This window comes from Chaetura pelagica, unplaced genomic scaffold, assembly GCF_000747805.2.
Source record: "Chaetura pelagica isolate M959 unplaced genomic scaffold, ChaPel_1.0 scaffold62, whole genome shotgun sequence".
Classification (NCBI taxonomy): domain Eukaryota; kingdom Metazoa; phylum Chordata; class Aves; order Apodiformes; family Apodidae; genus Chaetura; species Chaetura pelagica.
The window spans coordinates 1,446,894-1,462,751 of NW_009952438.1; the positions used below are offsets into that span (position 1 = coordinate 1,446,894).

General features: G+C 39.1%; 1 protein-coding gene across 1 annotated transcript; it reads right to left on the reverse strand.

Annotated features, from left to right (window-relative positions):
- Positions 1-440: 440 nt before the first annotated feature.
- HDAC2 (histone deacetylase 2) lies at positions 441-15,522 on the reverse strand. The gene is made up of 13 exons (XM_010008387.1): positions 15,415-15,522; positions 14,874-14,991; positions 13,872-13,946; positions 13,441-13,579; positions 11,366-11,507; positions 8,080-8,172; positions 7,867-7,975; positions 6,307-6,447; positions 4,330-4,438; positions 2,534-2,664; positions 1,519-1,674; positions 1,028-1,085; positions 441-815 (listed from the first exon to the last, which is right to left on the reverse strand). The coding sequence occupies exons 1-13, from the start codon at positions 15,487-15,489 to the stop codon at positions 785-787; spliced, it is 1,377 nt and encodes a 458-aa protein (XP_010006689.1). The 5' UTR covers positions 15,490-15,522; the 3' UTR covers positions 441-784.
- Between the last annotated feature and the right edge of the window lie 336 nt (positions 15,523-15,858).

Sequence of the window (15,858 nt, forward strand, 5' to 3'; positions counted from 1 at the left end):
AATCTAAACTGTCAGGTCCCACCATGACAGCTGTGAAAGAAGAGCACAGACAATCCCCATGAAGAGCAAATGATTGGTCTTTTAGGCAGATGCTAATGGTGGGAAAGGTTCTTGGACAGTACAAGGCATGTGACTGCAGAGTTTTAAAGGTTTAACATGAAAATGAGAGTTTGTACAACCTTATTCCAACATCTCTTCCCTCCTTCAGTCAAGCCTGTTCAAATCCCACACACTCATACTCCCATGCATTGGTCTGCAGCCTGTGCAGAACCCACTGAGATGTGTGGAATTGAGGAAAGCAACAGCTGAAGTTTGTTCCCTGCTGTCCATTCCCAACCAACTTAAGCAGCCTGCTCCTCAGGGAAATACACAACTGCCCAGTTCATATGGAGCTTCTGCTCTTTCTAAGTCAATGATGGACAAAGGACAACGAAGTACAATTTTTTTTTAATAAAGATAAAATTACAAAAAAGGTAAAATCAGCTCAGGAAAGGCAAATTACTTTAATAGATCAGTTTAGACATTTAACATAATAACTCACATCCATTTTTAAATACTATTACATAAAGCATGGTGAAGAAAGGAATTTTTGCCTCATAATTAGAAAACTCACAATACAACTTGCCAGAAACCAGAACAAAGCTGTTTGAAAATAAATACAGTCCATGCCAAACAGTACAAAAAGAAACCAGCAGTCTCTCTCTCAATACCAAAGCTTCTCTTCTTTTAGGTATTCCCCAATTCTAGCATCATGTTCTGCAGCTGATGAGAGGCCACTTTTTGTTCAAGGATTGCTGAGCTGTTCTGATTTTGCTCTGTACAAAGGCAAAAATAAACTGTTAAGTTGTTTCATTTTCCAACCATTTTAGAATTGCAGTTTTGAATTACTTACTGTCATGAGTCTAAAAATATTTAGTATTATGAGAAACCAAAAATTATCTCTACAGAAATAAATACTTTATAATATTTTATATTAATAAACACTCTTCAAAAAGGTGACACTCATTATTAACAAATTAGGGTTTACCCTTTGGCATCTGTCTTTTCACCACTGCTGTCCTTGGATTTATCCTCCTCCTTAACATCTGAAAAATAATAAGATTTACAAATATACCCAAAAGATGCAAGAAAACCTTAAGACTTCAGAAAAAAAAAAAAAAGGCCTTGGATTTACACTGCACCCAAAACCCTACCCAGCTTCTGTTTCAGATGAAGTCAGTTGGCTCACCCCACAACAGCAAACAGGAACAAACCCATGAATGTATTGAAAGCAAGAACCTCTTTAACCCTGTTTTCATTAAACTATACAAATCCCTGGCTCTAAGATTTCAAGCTTGTGGGGAAGCAACAATAACCCTGGGCTGAAAATACTGCTCTAGGATTAATAGCTTTATCTTGAAACTGATAAATTTAAAATAAAAGCTTTAAATGACGGAAAAAATAAACCGTCATCTTTCCCCTGGCAGAACTAACACTTGCAGTTCTAAAATACAGGATAAAGTCACACCAGAGTCCTACCTGGTTTTTTGTCCTCAGTCTCTTTCTTGTCCTCCTCTATCCTGGCTTTCTTTGCTCCTTTCTTATGATCTGCAACATTTCGCCGCCCTCCTTCCCCTTCATCTTCTGAATCTGAGAACTCCTCATCGCAGGCGATGCGCTTGTCAGAGGCTCGGACTAGGGTGCAGAGTCAGGGAATTAATGAAGCATAAAGTCCAACTACAACAGGCCTAACAGAAAAGAACTATCAAATTAAGAATGAGTAATAATATGCTATAATAACTTAATGGTGATGAGTTAAATTACAGATAAAAATACTATCTTACAAGGTAGTCTGGGAATCTCCCAGTGACTTCCAAAAGTAGCTTTACAGAGGCACAAGAAGAGGGTGGGGGTGTTTTAACGTGTATCAAGTGAATTTCAAATCCTGAGAACTGAATCATGGGGAAAAACCATTGTTTTAACAGTTCAGAAGATGGACAGTGCACCAAAAAGAGGTTATAGAATTACTTCAGTCACCATCAAAAAAAGGTTAAGTGCAGCAGGAACCTCCTATCTGCAGCTGAGTAACAACTCCTCGTCTGTACAAAGGCCAGCAGTAACAAAGTGAAGGGCAATGGTGCTAGCATGGAAAACCTCTCAATAAAAAAAATATCCTGAAAACACAGTATCTCATTTTACATCAATGGGGAACATTACACTACTCATGACTCCAAAAGGCAGAAGCTAGGTCCTGTATGCCTTGAGTTACAATTCATCTAAGACTTCTGGAATATCTATCTTAAATTTGACATAGCCAGACTATTCCACAAGCTGCAAAAAGCCCATGTTATTTCAGCACTTCAGATCTCTTCTAGCATTTGTGCACATGCCACCCCCCTTAACAACAGCCAAACTGGCAGACCTGAGGCACAGTTTTTTACTCAGGAAACAAAGAGTGCCCCTCTTCCAATCCTGCACTACTAGAACTGAGGTTCTGAGCAATTAAATTTAAGACTCTACTTGGACACAGTCCATCATGAGCAGGTTTTCTTACTAGAGATGCGTTTGTCTGGATCTTCTCCATCCTCATCCCCACTGTCTTCATGCACAGCATCCTCAGGGATGGCCTGCATCTGCACGCCGGGCGCGTGAGGCAACATGCGCAGGTTCTCAAACAAGCGCTGCCTGCAAGGGACAGGGAAAGTGACCACAGCTGACAAGCTCTCTCTAGTCTAAGCAACCTGACGTGCCAGAACCCCACTGCAAAGCACCATCTGCAGAACGAGGAAGGACACTGGGCTACATCCCTGAAAACACTGCAGGTCAGGCTGGACAGGGGTTTGAGCTACCTGACCTAGTTGATGTCCTTGGTCATGACAGGGAGGTTGGACTGGGTGTTCTCTAAAGCTCCTTCCAACCCAAGACATTCTGACATTCTCTTGGACTCAACATGTATTGCTTCACAGAAGTCCAAGCAAAGTTAAAGGTTCAGCAAGCATCAAATATGAGCACTGGTAACAACCCTCTCAGTATCCTTCTAAAGAGCTAAATGGGAACTGGTGATGTTTGGGAATCATTACAGTCTCTCCCACAGCTTCGCAAAACAGTTTTGTCACTCCAGGAAGTCGCCTCAAGTTAGGTCTCTGAAAGCACAGAGCTAACTGAAGGGGGATTCTCTGAAATAATGGCTCACTGGTCTTCTAGTGGGTGCTAGAATGAGGATGTGAGAGTGCACCTGTCGACAGAACACACAGTCTGTTCTCCCAGGGAGGTGTGAAGGAGCAAGCTTTGCAGACCACCTGCACACAGCAGCCTGGCAGGTCACCAGCTCCACCACCAGAGAGAAACTCTGCACAATTGCTTCAAGGAAAAACAGGTAGGTATTTCTCCCCTTGCACATTATTAAAATCTAAAAGACTTTGATTGGATTGTGATTTATGTCTTTGTGTTATGAACATCAACCAAAGTCTATACATCAACCACTTTAAAAATTGGTACTTTAACTGCTTTGGTGCAATTGGTTTCACATCTTTTTTCAGATACTTTTAGTAGCTAAAATAATTCCTGTGCACTGTTAACAGTCTGTTAAACTCCAGAAAGGGGTGGGCATTTATTCTCCTAAACCCAGAGCAGGGGCAAGCCCTGAAAAGCAGAGTACTTCAGGCTAATCAACTATCTCTTAGCTGAGTACAGAATTGCTTCTATGTATGCACTGCTCCAGCCCTTAAGTAAAACATCTGTTTACAATCAGATCTTCAGGGTATGAGGAGGAACAAACTAAGTATCAGAAGTGGCACAGGCTAGAAGCACACCCCCACTACAGCCTGGCAACCAGCACTTCTCAAACCATTTGTCACACCACATCCACGCAGCACTGTCCCTCTGCAGTTCCGGGTGCCCGAGCTCACAGGGGACCTTGTATTTTCACAGCTGCCAGTTACAACAAATTACAATCTCAGCTCATGTTTAGACATGGAGATGAGAATTAGAAATCCCACTCATGACAACATGCCAGCTTTTTTTCTGACTGGATGAAATTTCTACAAAGTGGGACTGGGAAGCCAAGTAAAACAATCACCTCTTTAGTTGCTGGAAAAAGCAAAAATCCAAGCTGTGTCTTAAACGTTCATATTATAGTGATAGGACTTCATAAGCATACATGCTGTTGTAGGAACAGACTTTTTAATAGTACCTCTTTGGACAGCAATGAAAAATACACCAGTTCAGTGGTATTTTTCATGTGTAACTGAAAAAGGCACAGAGATTTTCAAAACTGCCTAACAAATACTAAATCTTTGGAGACATGTGACCTACGTGACCCACTTGATAGGGAAGCTCATCACCACTTACTTGATCTTCTCCATGTACTCTGGAGTATTCTGATTAGTCATATTCGAAGGACTAATGTGAAGCTTGAAGTCTGGTCCAAAATACTCAAAGTAGTCATTGTATGGCAACTCTACAAACCAAAGCACAAGACACCTTTGTGACCCAACAAAGATTTAAAACATTTTAAACACAACCATAGTTTTGACAGGATTTTAGTTATAGACCCATCAAAACTGAAGCATTTGGGTAAGCAATAATACTTAGGTACTGACTGAACTGTTCAGTGCTTTTCCTCTAAATTATGCAATAGTTGAACTTAAATTGGTTGGCAAAATACAAAGAGCAAAAAGAAAGTTCCACTGTAGTCATGTTAAAACAATCACTGGGACAACCTAAGCCACAAGTTTTGTAAAATATTAAAAAATGCTACTTCTGCAGAGAAGATCAACTGATAATGTTATAGCTGTTTGCAAAGGTAATCCAGTTTGAAAGGTGCAAGTGAGCCATTCAAAATATTATCTCAGTAAAACATGTAATACATACACTCAGGCTGCAGATCCCAGGGATTCCAATATCCCTGAGCATGTGCAATATCCCTGCTGTGCTGTGAGCACAGCACTAGGGTTCAGTGCTTGCCCATGTTGCCCATGTGTGAACAGATCATGGTCCCCTGCCTGCAACATCTCATCCCCAAAGTGAAGCCAACAAAGGCTTCGTATCTAGCAAAACCAAAGTGCTTTATTTTGCAAATTACTACCTTCCCATATGGAAATCTAACCAACAAAGAACCCTTAAGAGCTAGGACACTAAAATCCACTTCTAATTGAACACTCTGTCTTGTTTCTTCATTTAGGATTATTACAGGATAAGTGATCTTGCTAGATGGACAGGGAGGAGACAGGAAGGTTAACTTGCTATTACAACATTTCAAAATGTAATATGCTCTTTCTCAGAACAGATTAAGGAGATGGGGACCCATGAAGCTGAGAGGAATATTAAAAAAAACAACCTCCAAATAACTTCATATATATCCACTGAATGGGACATACTAATGGAAAAAAGTCCCAAGATAAGGAAATACTACTCTCTTCAAAAACTTGGGCTGGCAAAGAACGTATCCTGACATGCAAGATTGAAAACATACATCTGGAAATGTCCTGTCCAAATGCTCTTTTCTCACTGACAGCAGCATTCCAGTGAAGTCAGATGGAAACACTATGGATCCAGCAAGAGCCACATGGACAGCAACAGCTTCTCAGCAAAAGTTGCAGTCAAACATGAAAACTGCCACGACTGATGTGCAGCAAACCAGTCCAAACACCAATTTCACAAAAAGGCGGTCCAAAAACATGTCCAAAAGTGTACTTGGCCAGAAGCAAAGGGAGTGGCAGATCTTTGGGGATCTTCCTCAGAGAGATATCTTCACTATTCAACTATTCAAAAGAAGTCTACTACTGCCTTTTTGAACTTAATTTTTTTCAAGATGGCTTATATAGTCAAAATTGAGTGAATGGAAGAGTGGAAGTCAATATACTTGCAGTTACTTTCAAGTCACATATAAAATGAAGACAGCAGATTTTACTATGTAAAATGGACACGAACACATTAACTTCTTGTGAATACCATGTCTGTGGTGCCCACCTCACACAGGTCCATGCCCTTACAACTATAACACAGTGCATATTCTATCTTACTGATGACATTCATGTTAAAAAGCTACAAGTAAGGCTCCATAAGTTTTGAATTTTAAGTTTTGAATGCTTTCAGTTTTCCAAAAGTGATCCAGTAATTGAAAGCTGTTGCTAAGGCACAAGAGAAGCCCCAAATGCTTCAGTTAATTTAATGCATAAGATACTGAAAATGTATTGGCTAATCTAAACAATAGTTTATTCTAAAAGGATGCATTACAGCTAGCTAAATAAATAGTTGCTCTCTGTTCACTTAAACCTTCCCATGATTATTTCTTAATAAAATATAAATTGGGGTATGAGTATTTACCATTAGGAATTTCACAATCTAAGGCAACAGCAGTTTCATACGTCCAGCATCGAGCAACATTTCGAATAGTGTATCCTCCTCCTCCCAACATCAGCAGTGGCAAGTTGAAAGTCTTGACAACTTCCACACATTTAGCATGACCTGCCAAACACAAAGGGAGATGACAACACATGCAACATATCTATTAAACAGAAAAAATATCTAATTAACTATTTCAAACATGGTGACAATTATTAAGACAGAACTCAATTGATTAAAAAAAAACCAACACACAACTGTCCTAGAGCTACAACCTCACCAGAAGTCAAGGTCTAGAAAGAGGAAATGCACAAATACATCAAACATTATCCACCCCCATCATCAGAAACTTTGCAGGAGGGTTTATCACTGCTGTTCTAAAAGGCTCTTAGAATGTTTAGCATTTCATCTTTTCTCTCTCAACTGGTGTCAAGTCACAGCGACAAATGTAGGGACAGTTTCCCACTCAATGCACAGGGAGAGGAAGGGAAAACAGCGAATCAGTACTGGGTCCTTTCTACTTTTAAATTTGAACCTGTAGTAGAGGTTGCTAAGTCTTGCTTACACAGTGAACTGGTGCCAAGACAGTACACACTCCAGGGAGATACAGCATACTGAAAGGCATCTGCAGGAGGCATCAGCTCTCTTGGTTTCCAAGATATGTAAGATGGAAAAAAATCTGAGCTGTTTGGGCAACTGAAGTAGCTTTGCCACCTGGTGCAAATCAAGAAAAGAACCCTGAAACACTGCAGAGCCAACAGATACTATACTGTATTTTGTTGCCTACAAAACTCTTAATTGCCTTATTAAGACAACCAAACCCAAGAAAATCGAGAAAATGAATTATTCAGATAGGCTGGATTCAAGCCTTACCAGAAGTTCAACATACACATGACATTTTGTTACTTAAAATATAACAATACTAACCATAATAATGTTTGTTAAATTAGCATCTCATTCTAATTTTGATAATCCTGCTTTTACATAGCAATGTAATACCCAGATAAATTCATTCTATAAAAATTAATACAAATTAATATTAACACAAGGTGCAGTACAACAATCGACACTATAGATTCGACAATGCAATGAGTGCTCTCATTTCAGCAATTCCTATTTTATGCCCAACAAGGTGTTTGACATTTACTGTCTGATGTCCTACTAAGAGAACCCCCAGTTTTGTTATCTGCCATCCTGGTAAGTGCTGCAGTTAGGACAACTGCTGCCATCCTGTCCCTCCAGAACACTGCTTTAAAGCTACAAAAAGCCTGTGCATCAGAGAAAGAGAATCACTTGAGTGTCCAGGAAGAACATGGAAAAAAAAAAAGTTTTTTTATTGTTTTAGAGACATGAAAGGAAAAAGGCAGCTTGTGGGTTTCTTTTGGCTATCCTTGTACAGCAAAGAAAGAGCCAATTAACAACAGTAACAAATAAGCCTTTGTGACTCCAGGCCTCATCACAGACTTAGTGTCTTGAAAACCAGTATGAAGAATAGAGGTTTCTATTAAATAAAAAGTTACAAAGAAATTCTCTTCTGCTTACCTTTAACAGTCAGATTAAAGCATCCCAGCCTGTCCCCCGACAGTGAATCTGCTCCACACTGTAGCACCACAGCACTAGGCTGGTACATCTCCATTACTTTGGATATAATCTATCATCAACACAAAACAGCAAGTTGTTAATTCACAGTATGAAAGTGTTTCCACAAAACGAAACTAGTATCTTCTCAGAGGGCTTCAAAAGTAAAAGACTCACTGGTTTGAATATCTGTCCATAAGATTCATCATCTATCCCATCCCTCATTGGAAAGTTGACAGCATAGTATTTGCCTTTTCCAGCACCAATGTCCTATAAGCAAAAATGAGAAGTGCTTTACTACAAACATAGCAGAATGCAACGGTTCCATGGAAAGAAGTCTAGATGAGTCTGATGTGCTATTTTTTACCATTATTCATATCTGCAGTGGGAAGGGAGGGGAAGTATCTTACTTGAGTCCCATTCGCCCATAAAATAATTCTAGTCTGTAGGAATTGTACACTAAGATTAAGTTTATATTAAGCACACTCCATTTTTTTAATTCCATGTTTTAAGACAAAAGGATAAAACATAACTGATCAGTTTAGCCTGGAAAAATAGTTAAGCAAAAACAAGCAAGAAAATCAAGAAGAGCAGGGTGATATGGGCTTGAGGCTGTATAGAAGACTGGGATATAAGCAAGTTTTTAGAACTATATTCCCTGCTTCAAAGAGAGGATGAAGAACTAGGTGCAGCAAAAGCAAGAGAAAAAAAATTAAAGAGGATACTTATAGGTGGCCCTGACTTTTTCAACAAAAAAAATTAACTTGCAGATGATTCTCAGTTCCATCAGGTGCCCAGGTGTCTTACCAGCTTTCCTAGACAACTTATGTATTAAAAGAAAAATCTCTTTGCAAAAAAGTATTAAAATATAATTAATAAACCCTAAATCTATCCACTTCTGTGCTGGTGATTAGCTCAACATTCCTATTTTTTCCCTTTAGCTCATCACCAAGACAGACAGGGATGATCTTTGAGATCCCTTTCAACCTTAATGATTCTATGATTTGGAGCACGACAATTTTGCAGATGCTCCCAAAGTGAAACATCTAGACTTACAGATGCTGGTTTTGCTGAGGTGTCTTTCCAGACTTGACCAAAAAAAAGCATTACAGCAATATTATCCTGACATATAGCAAACCCAAATTTTCACATAATTTCCCACTAAACAGAGTAATTGCTTTCCAACCTAAGCTACTCAACAGATGCTTTTTGTAACTGATACTTGCACTGGCGATAAACACTACAGAAGCAACACAGCATCCTGCTAGTTGGCCGTTCATCACCAGATCAAGTTTCCCTCGAGCTCAGGACTAGTCACAACTGACCTATCTATGTATATCCAAGCCAAGATTAGTGCCAGCATCTCAGAAGTGCAGAAAGTCAAATAACTGGTAGTTCAGACTGCCCAATATCTTCAGTAAAAACTGGATGAATGCAGCTGAACAAGACACCTTTCACCAGATTAGCTACACTGATGGATCCACAGACACAAAACCATCAGCTGGAGAATGCTTTGTTCCCACATCAATTACAGTAACCTGACCAGCAGACCAGGCCAACTGGCTCAGGAATTGCAGAAACAAGCTGGAATGGAGCCCACTGACAAAAAAACAAAACAAAACAAGATTTGGTTGTTAAAGTTGATGTCAATAACCAGCCACAGCAGGTCAACTTGAGCAGCAGCAAGCAGCACATCCCTGGTCTCCAGAAGGAACACTGACTTTTCAGAGACTCAACTCTCCCTTTAATTCAATTAGCTTTGAAAGCTCTGGAGAGAGGAAAAAGTTAATGTGGGTTGTTTCTTCTTCCCCACAGGGATGCAATAATTGTAATAAAGCCTGCTGAAGTCTGGATGCAGACAATGCTCATTTCCAAATACTAGCTAGCACAGAACAACAGTTACCATGCCTGAGGTACTGTTTGTCACTGACACTGTGCTGAAAACATCCCAATAACATACAATGTTCTTCTAATTATTTCAGCTGTGTATCTTTAAATTCTTTGTACTGGGTGTGGTGAGGTGAAGAACCCATAAACTTCTCAGACAACGGGAAGTGCTGTTTCTAAAAACGCCAAGATATCTAGCCCTTAAAAAAAATTTCGAGCCAAATTCAGCAACAACAGCTCGTCTTTATAAACATCCTGGTCTGAGCTGCTCTCTGTCTGAAGCACCACTACCACCTTGTGGCCAGTCAAGTTAAACCACGTGGATGCCTAATCTGATTTCTACCTAAATCAATTTAGAACACACTTTAACAAAACATACCCAATGTAATAACACTCAGCTCCAACCACCACACTGAAATGAATGCTTAGCACCCCACTGATCTAAAGCTCAACTTCCATTTACTCCTGTGTGCTCTGGGTATCATCAGCACGCTGAGCAGTACACATTCTGGGAACATCAGCAGAACCACCAGTATCTCCATCTCTTCAATCAATTCTAACAGGGTAGGAAAACAGTGAAATTCTTTACCAACACGGCATTTTTTTAGGTCAACTTTTTAGAAATGTTTACAGGTTTAAGAAAAAAACAACACTGTATGTGCAAAACTAATGTACAAAATTGCTAATACCAGAGGAGTGACATCCTGGGAGTGCCTCTGACAAAAAGAGGTTTAATGTAAGTCTGAACTAAGGAATGTATTAAGCCTAATACTCCAAATATCCTTTCAAGCTGTGAAATGGAACAATTTCCTCTACTAATGGACAAGAATCTAACATGAAGAATGACTAACTTACTTAAAATTAATATGAATAGTGAGGACAATTAGCTTCCATTCTCAGCTTTGCCAGAGTCTACCATGGCTTAAATGATAATTCTTCACAGACCAGCGCTCCCTCCCTCAAGCCAGCTGTGCACAGCTGTCTGTGGGGCATCCTAAAGTTCTTCAGCAGTGAGCACCATGAAAACTTAAAACACTTTGTGGCACAAGAAATAGCCCAAAAATGAGCAAACTGTGTTACTAGGTAAATAAAACACCATAAATTCAAGTTGCAACTCAAGCTTTGTGACTACTAAAGCTCTGGCATAGAGTTATTCTAAGATTTCAAATAAATTTTGAAGCCATGTGATCTCCAAACACCTACTTTTCAATGTACGTGCAGAACTGTAGTATACAGATAATCACTATTAATATATCACATTGTCTTCCTAGACACATTTCCAAAATCTGAGTTAACTAAACTAATTGTATAGTTGAACTAAACTTTCAGGGACTTCATCCAGAAACAAAGGTGTGGCTTTCATGTAGAACTAAATAATTTTCTTCCCCACTACCCTGTATTTTTTTCCTTTAAGGTTCTTCAACAAATCTATCACCCTAGACTAACATTTTCTGAAAACTCACTGCTGTGTATTATCGCTGGACACAGTTATCATAACCTAGTACTGAAACAGTATCTACAAGGAAGAGAGTAAGAGGGAATTTATCACCTAATGAAATGTCAGGTTCAACCTTACCCTAAGGTCCCCTGTGCCCGGAAAATATTCACCATACTTATGGAATGATACTGTCATGACACGATCTGTAGTATAAAATGCTTCTTCAACACCATCACCATGATGGATATCAATATCAATATACAACACTCTTTGGTGATACCTAGAAAAAAAACAATGTATGAGAAATCATAATTACCTGTTATGTTCATAAGATATTGATACTGAACAAGAAAAAAAACAACAAAAAAACCCCAAACAAACACTAAAATCCAAGTTTATGGTCATTTTGGTTGAAGTCACCATATGCTCTTAGAATTCTCTGCACAATTTGGATAATGAAAATAAGTTACTTATTTTGAAGATACCCTTAAGCATACAATGTATTCAAGATTTACCCCAAGTTGTCTCACTCCATAGAGGCTCTACCTCGTGTTTTTGTTCACAGCTGCTCCCTTTGTCCTTCTCACAGAGCATTTCCTTCCACCTTCTCAATAATGATCAACACAGTCTGCACTAAAACATCTTAGTGGCCCACAAGTAATAGTTACATACTTATTTTCCATCGACTTTGCTTTCAGACTTTCAGACTTTGCTTTTCAGACATCGACTTTGCTTGTACAGATACGCACAATTTCCAAGTGTATCACACTATTAACATGGAATGATTACACCACTACTTAGCATGTCCTTAAATACTAAAAGTTGCAGATCAGTTTGCTTGAGATGGATAAAGAAACCAGTTGTTTGTTTGAAGCCTCAGAGCTCTGGAAACAACATCAAGTACCCCTTAAATTTTATGTTGTTCAGTAAAGAACAAAGTCTATCAACTTCAGAAGATGCATTTTCACCATGTTTCGCATGGTGCTGTAGAATGACAGTGTGAGTGTGAGCCCGCTTCAGGTGGGCTAAGATGTTTTGCTTACCAAGACACCAACCAGGACAGCTCCCTATGATGACGACATGACCCATCGCTATTTGAATGTTTCCTTTCTTCACATGAACATTAAACTAAAATATTCAAGACCAGACCACAGAAAATCCTATTGGTTTTCTTAAAGTGCAGAGACAGATTCTGAACACATGCTGTACATTAGAATGAATGTCTTAATAGGTAACTGTTTGCTAGTGTACTTAGAAGCTTCCTCCATCTTTAAAAAACACTTCCCAGATTACAGCTGCTTCCCTCAGCCCCCATCAGCAGACTCAGGTGCTCCATTCACAAGAGTCAAACATCAAGAATATTTTTTGTAAAAAAATTAGATGTGTTATTAGAAGGGATACAGTCCCCTATAGCAGTACAAGTAACACTCGAGATTTTAAATTTTAGTGAAGCATTACTGCTTGAAGGTAATTATACCATCACTTTTTCATTACTCCTCATTTTTTATTTTGCAGTCACAGCAGCACAGCTGTTATTTCATTATTTATTCATAACAGCCACTTTAATTCATATAACAACCCAAGGAAGCGAAGTACGTGATCTTCTCTGAATACACCTGTTTGGTTTAGTGAGGACTCAAAGGACAGGAAAACAAGCAGGGAGAGTTTGCTTGGGACTGCCTTGAGGGGCCAGGGCAGTGGCCCATCTCTCCTGTCTCCATCAGCAGCAACAGGAATTCACTGTTACAGAAAGTATGTAAGTGCCCATTTCCTCAAGTCTGCTACCCTTCAGAAAGTAAGTGCCCATTTCCTCAAGTCTGCTACCCTAGTGCTTCCCACCATCTGGAATTACAGCACATGGCATTTGACAGAGAATGTGGCTGCTTCCATCTTTAACATCCATTTACAGACCTGTTGTCCATTAAAATGTCTAATCTCTTTTTTGAATCTGTTATTGCTGTTTGCTTCCTTTAGCCTCTTTTAGCGGCAAGTTCCAAAATGTCACTAACCTCTATGTAATTAAGTACTTCTAAACACCTGTTTCCAACCTATATCCTATTAGTTATCTTTTCAGCTTCCTTGTATTTTAGTTCAAACAAGTTTCACATGAGCCATGAAAACTCACTGAAACAATTATTACAATCCAGATCTTAAAACATGTAAATACTTGAACTTGACACTGTATAATTTTAACATTTCCACCAAAAACTTACTTCAGTAACTCAAGGATGGCAAGCACAATGTCATTGACGTAACAGAAGCCAGATGCCTCGGATTTCTTGGCATGGTGAAGTCCTCCAGCCCAATTAACAGCCATGTCTGTTTGCTGCCTGTTCAATTTTACTGCCCCGGCTGTAAAAAGACACACAAAAACAAGAGGAAATGTGAGTCAGAACCTCCCAGAGGCCTTTAAATCTGATACATGAAATAGTATCTTAGTTTTTAAATCAACTGATTTGAGATCAGAACTCTTGCCAATAGTGAGATACAAACCATCAAATGAGATCAAGCAGCTGATATACAATTATTATTTCTTTATTTAAAAAAAACAACAACTTGCATTTATTTCAGTTTTAAATACACCAAAGTTTCAACTTCCTAACATAGACTTTAAAAAGCTAGAAAATAGCTGGCAAACACTTACCAACAGACCCTCCAGTTGACAGCTGACAAAACTCAAACAGGCCATCAAATACAGGACAGTCTTCTCCAACATTGACTGCATAAGAAACACATTACTTTTCAGAACCAGCATTCCTATGGCACTGCCTTGCTACATGCATGGATGACACTGACAGGTAGAATGCACAGCCCACTCAGCATTCTAACTGCTCCCCCCTCCTCCCACCTCATTTTGGTCAGGATGAATTTTAAACAATGTAAAGTCTTTATAATCTAGGAGGATTCCAAATGTTTTTCTTGTTTCCATAGAAAGCTTTGTCTCCTCGTTAACCAGAGGTTAGATCACTTGGGGAATTGTGAAGAAGTGCTGATTAACACAGCTCATGCTAAGAAATGCAGAACTACTCAGGAAAAAAATTTGTTGAGACTCAGGCACCATAAAGAGGTTACAATACTGCCTTTTTAATTGATACAATCGCTTTCAAACTGCATTCCTAATAGTACTTTGAGCCTATTCCTATAATGAAATAAATTAACAAAAAAGGTGAGCAGTAAAGAATGTACAGTTTTTACTATTTCCCTCCAATTGGAATGAGTAACTCTTTTTCTTGACTTAAACACATTTTCACACATTGATTTTTATTTCTAAGTAAAAGATCTTTACTTCTTCTAAGAGCAGAAAAGATTTTGCATTATAACAGATTTTAAGACACTTCTATGAACAGCTCACAGCTGAAGTTTAATCTGTGCGTCAAGTCTACAGTGGAATCCACCCTGGGAAAGGTAAAGCAAAAATCCTTCCTTAAGCTTAAAGAACACTTCTGCCAAAATGGTTGCTTTAAAAAGAAAAGTCCCCAAATCGGTGTAGCTAAAGCTAGAGGCAGGCACATTAGTTACAAAATTTTTCTAACCCACCCACTTCATTAAACCACATTCATACCTCTGTGTTGCTGCATATTCAGCTCTAAACAATGCTGACCATCAAAGCACATGCACACAGAGTCAGCCTAACGTTGCCACTTACATCTCTGCATTTGCTTGCTGTACTCAGACATATTGTCAGGCCTTATGGAGCGGAGAAACTTGATGTATTCATCGCTGTGGTACTTGGTCATTTCCTCAGCAGTAGCTTTGTGAGGTCGCTGGCAACAAGAAAAGGGTGTAGAAATAATCAGTGCTCTGCAAAATCAGCTAGCAGTTGTCTGACACACGTCTCAGAAGAAATCTCACCTACTTTGTAGGCAGTACATTGAGACTGATAGCAGTGCAGTTTTACTCTGACACCAGCATACAACTTGATTCTTAATGCAGAGTCCCCCAACGCCCTAACCCTTCCAATCATAAAAACACTGGTGAAAAGTCCCTATGGTGCCCTGCCTCACTTCTTCCAGACGTGGACAGCAATCTGCAATCCTCACCAGTTATAAAATGCTGCTTCATTTCTAAAAGTTCTGAATATACCAAGTATTTTCTATTCCCTCTCCTCCCCATTTATTTTTCTGAGACCACTTGAAGCCCTTTAAAAGGAACTTAAAACACTTCAGTGAGCATCCTATTGTACTCACATAAATCTCCATTTTTCTGTACAAGCCATAATTGAGCAGCAAGTTGTGCGTCATTCGGATCCTGTGAGGTTTCATGGGATGCCCTTGTCCATAGTAGTAGTTTCCAATATCACCTGCCAACAGCACACAGATGAACAGCCATTCACATCACAAAACAACTTTTTATAGCTACTTAAAACACTCATTCCCAGAAACAAGCAGGTACAAAGATTAAAAAACACAAACCAATCAACCCACCCCACAAAAACTTTGGAAACGACAACTGAGTATTTCAGAACAGACAGCCAGGAGCTAGGTGTTGAGCAATTATTTTTCTAGATAACCACATCTTACATTACACGAAGTTATGTCTATTTTCCTGAGTGTCCTTACCCTCTCTCCTTGTCCCTGTGCAATCTGACAGCAGAAATTCAGAATGCTTTGAGACTTAGCATCTTACTGAAA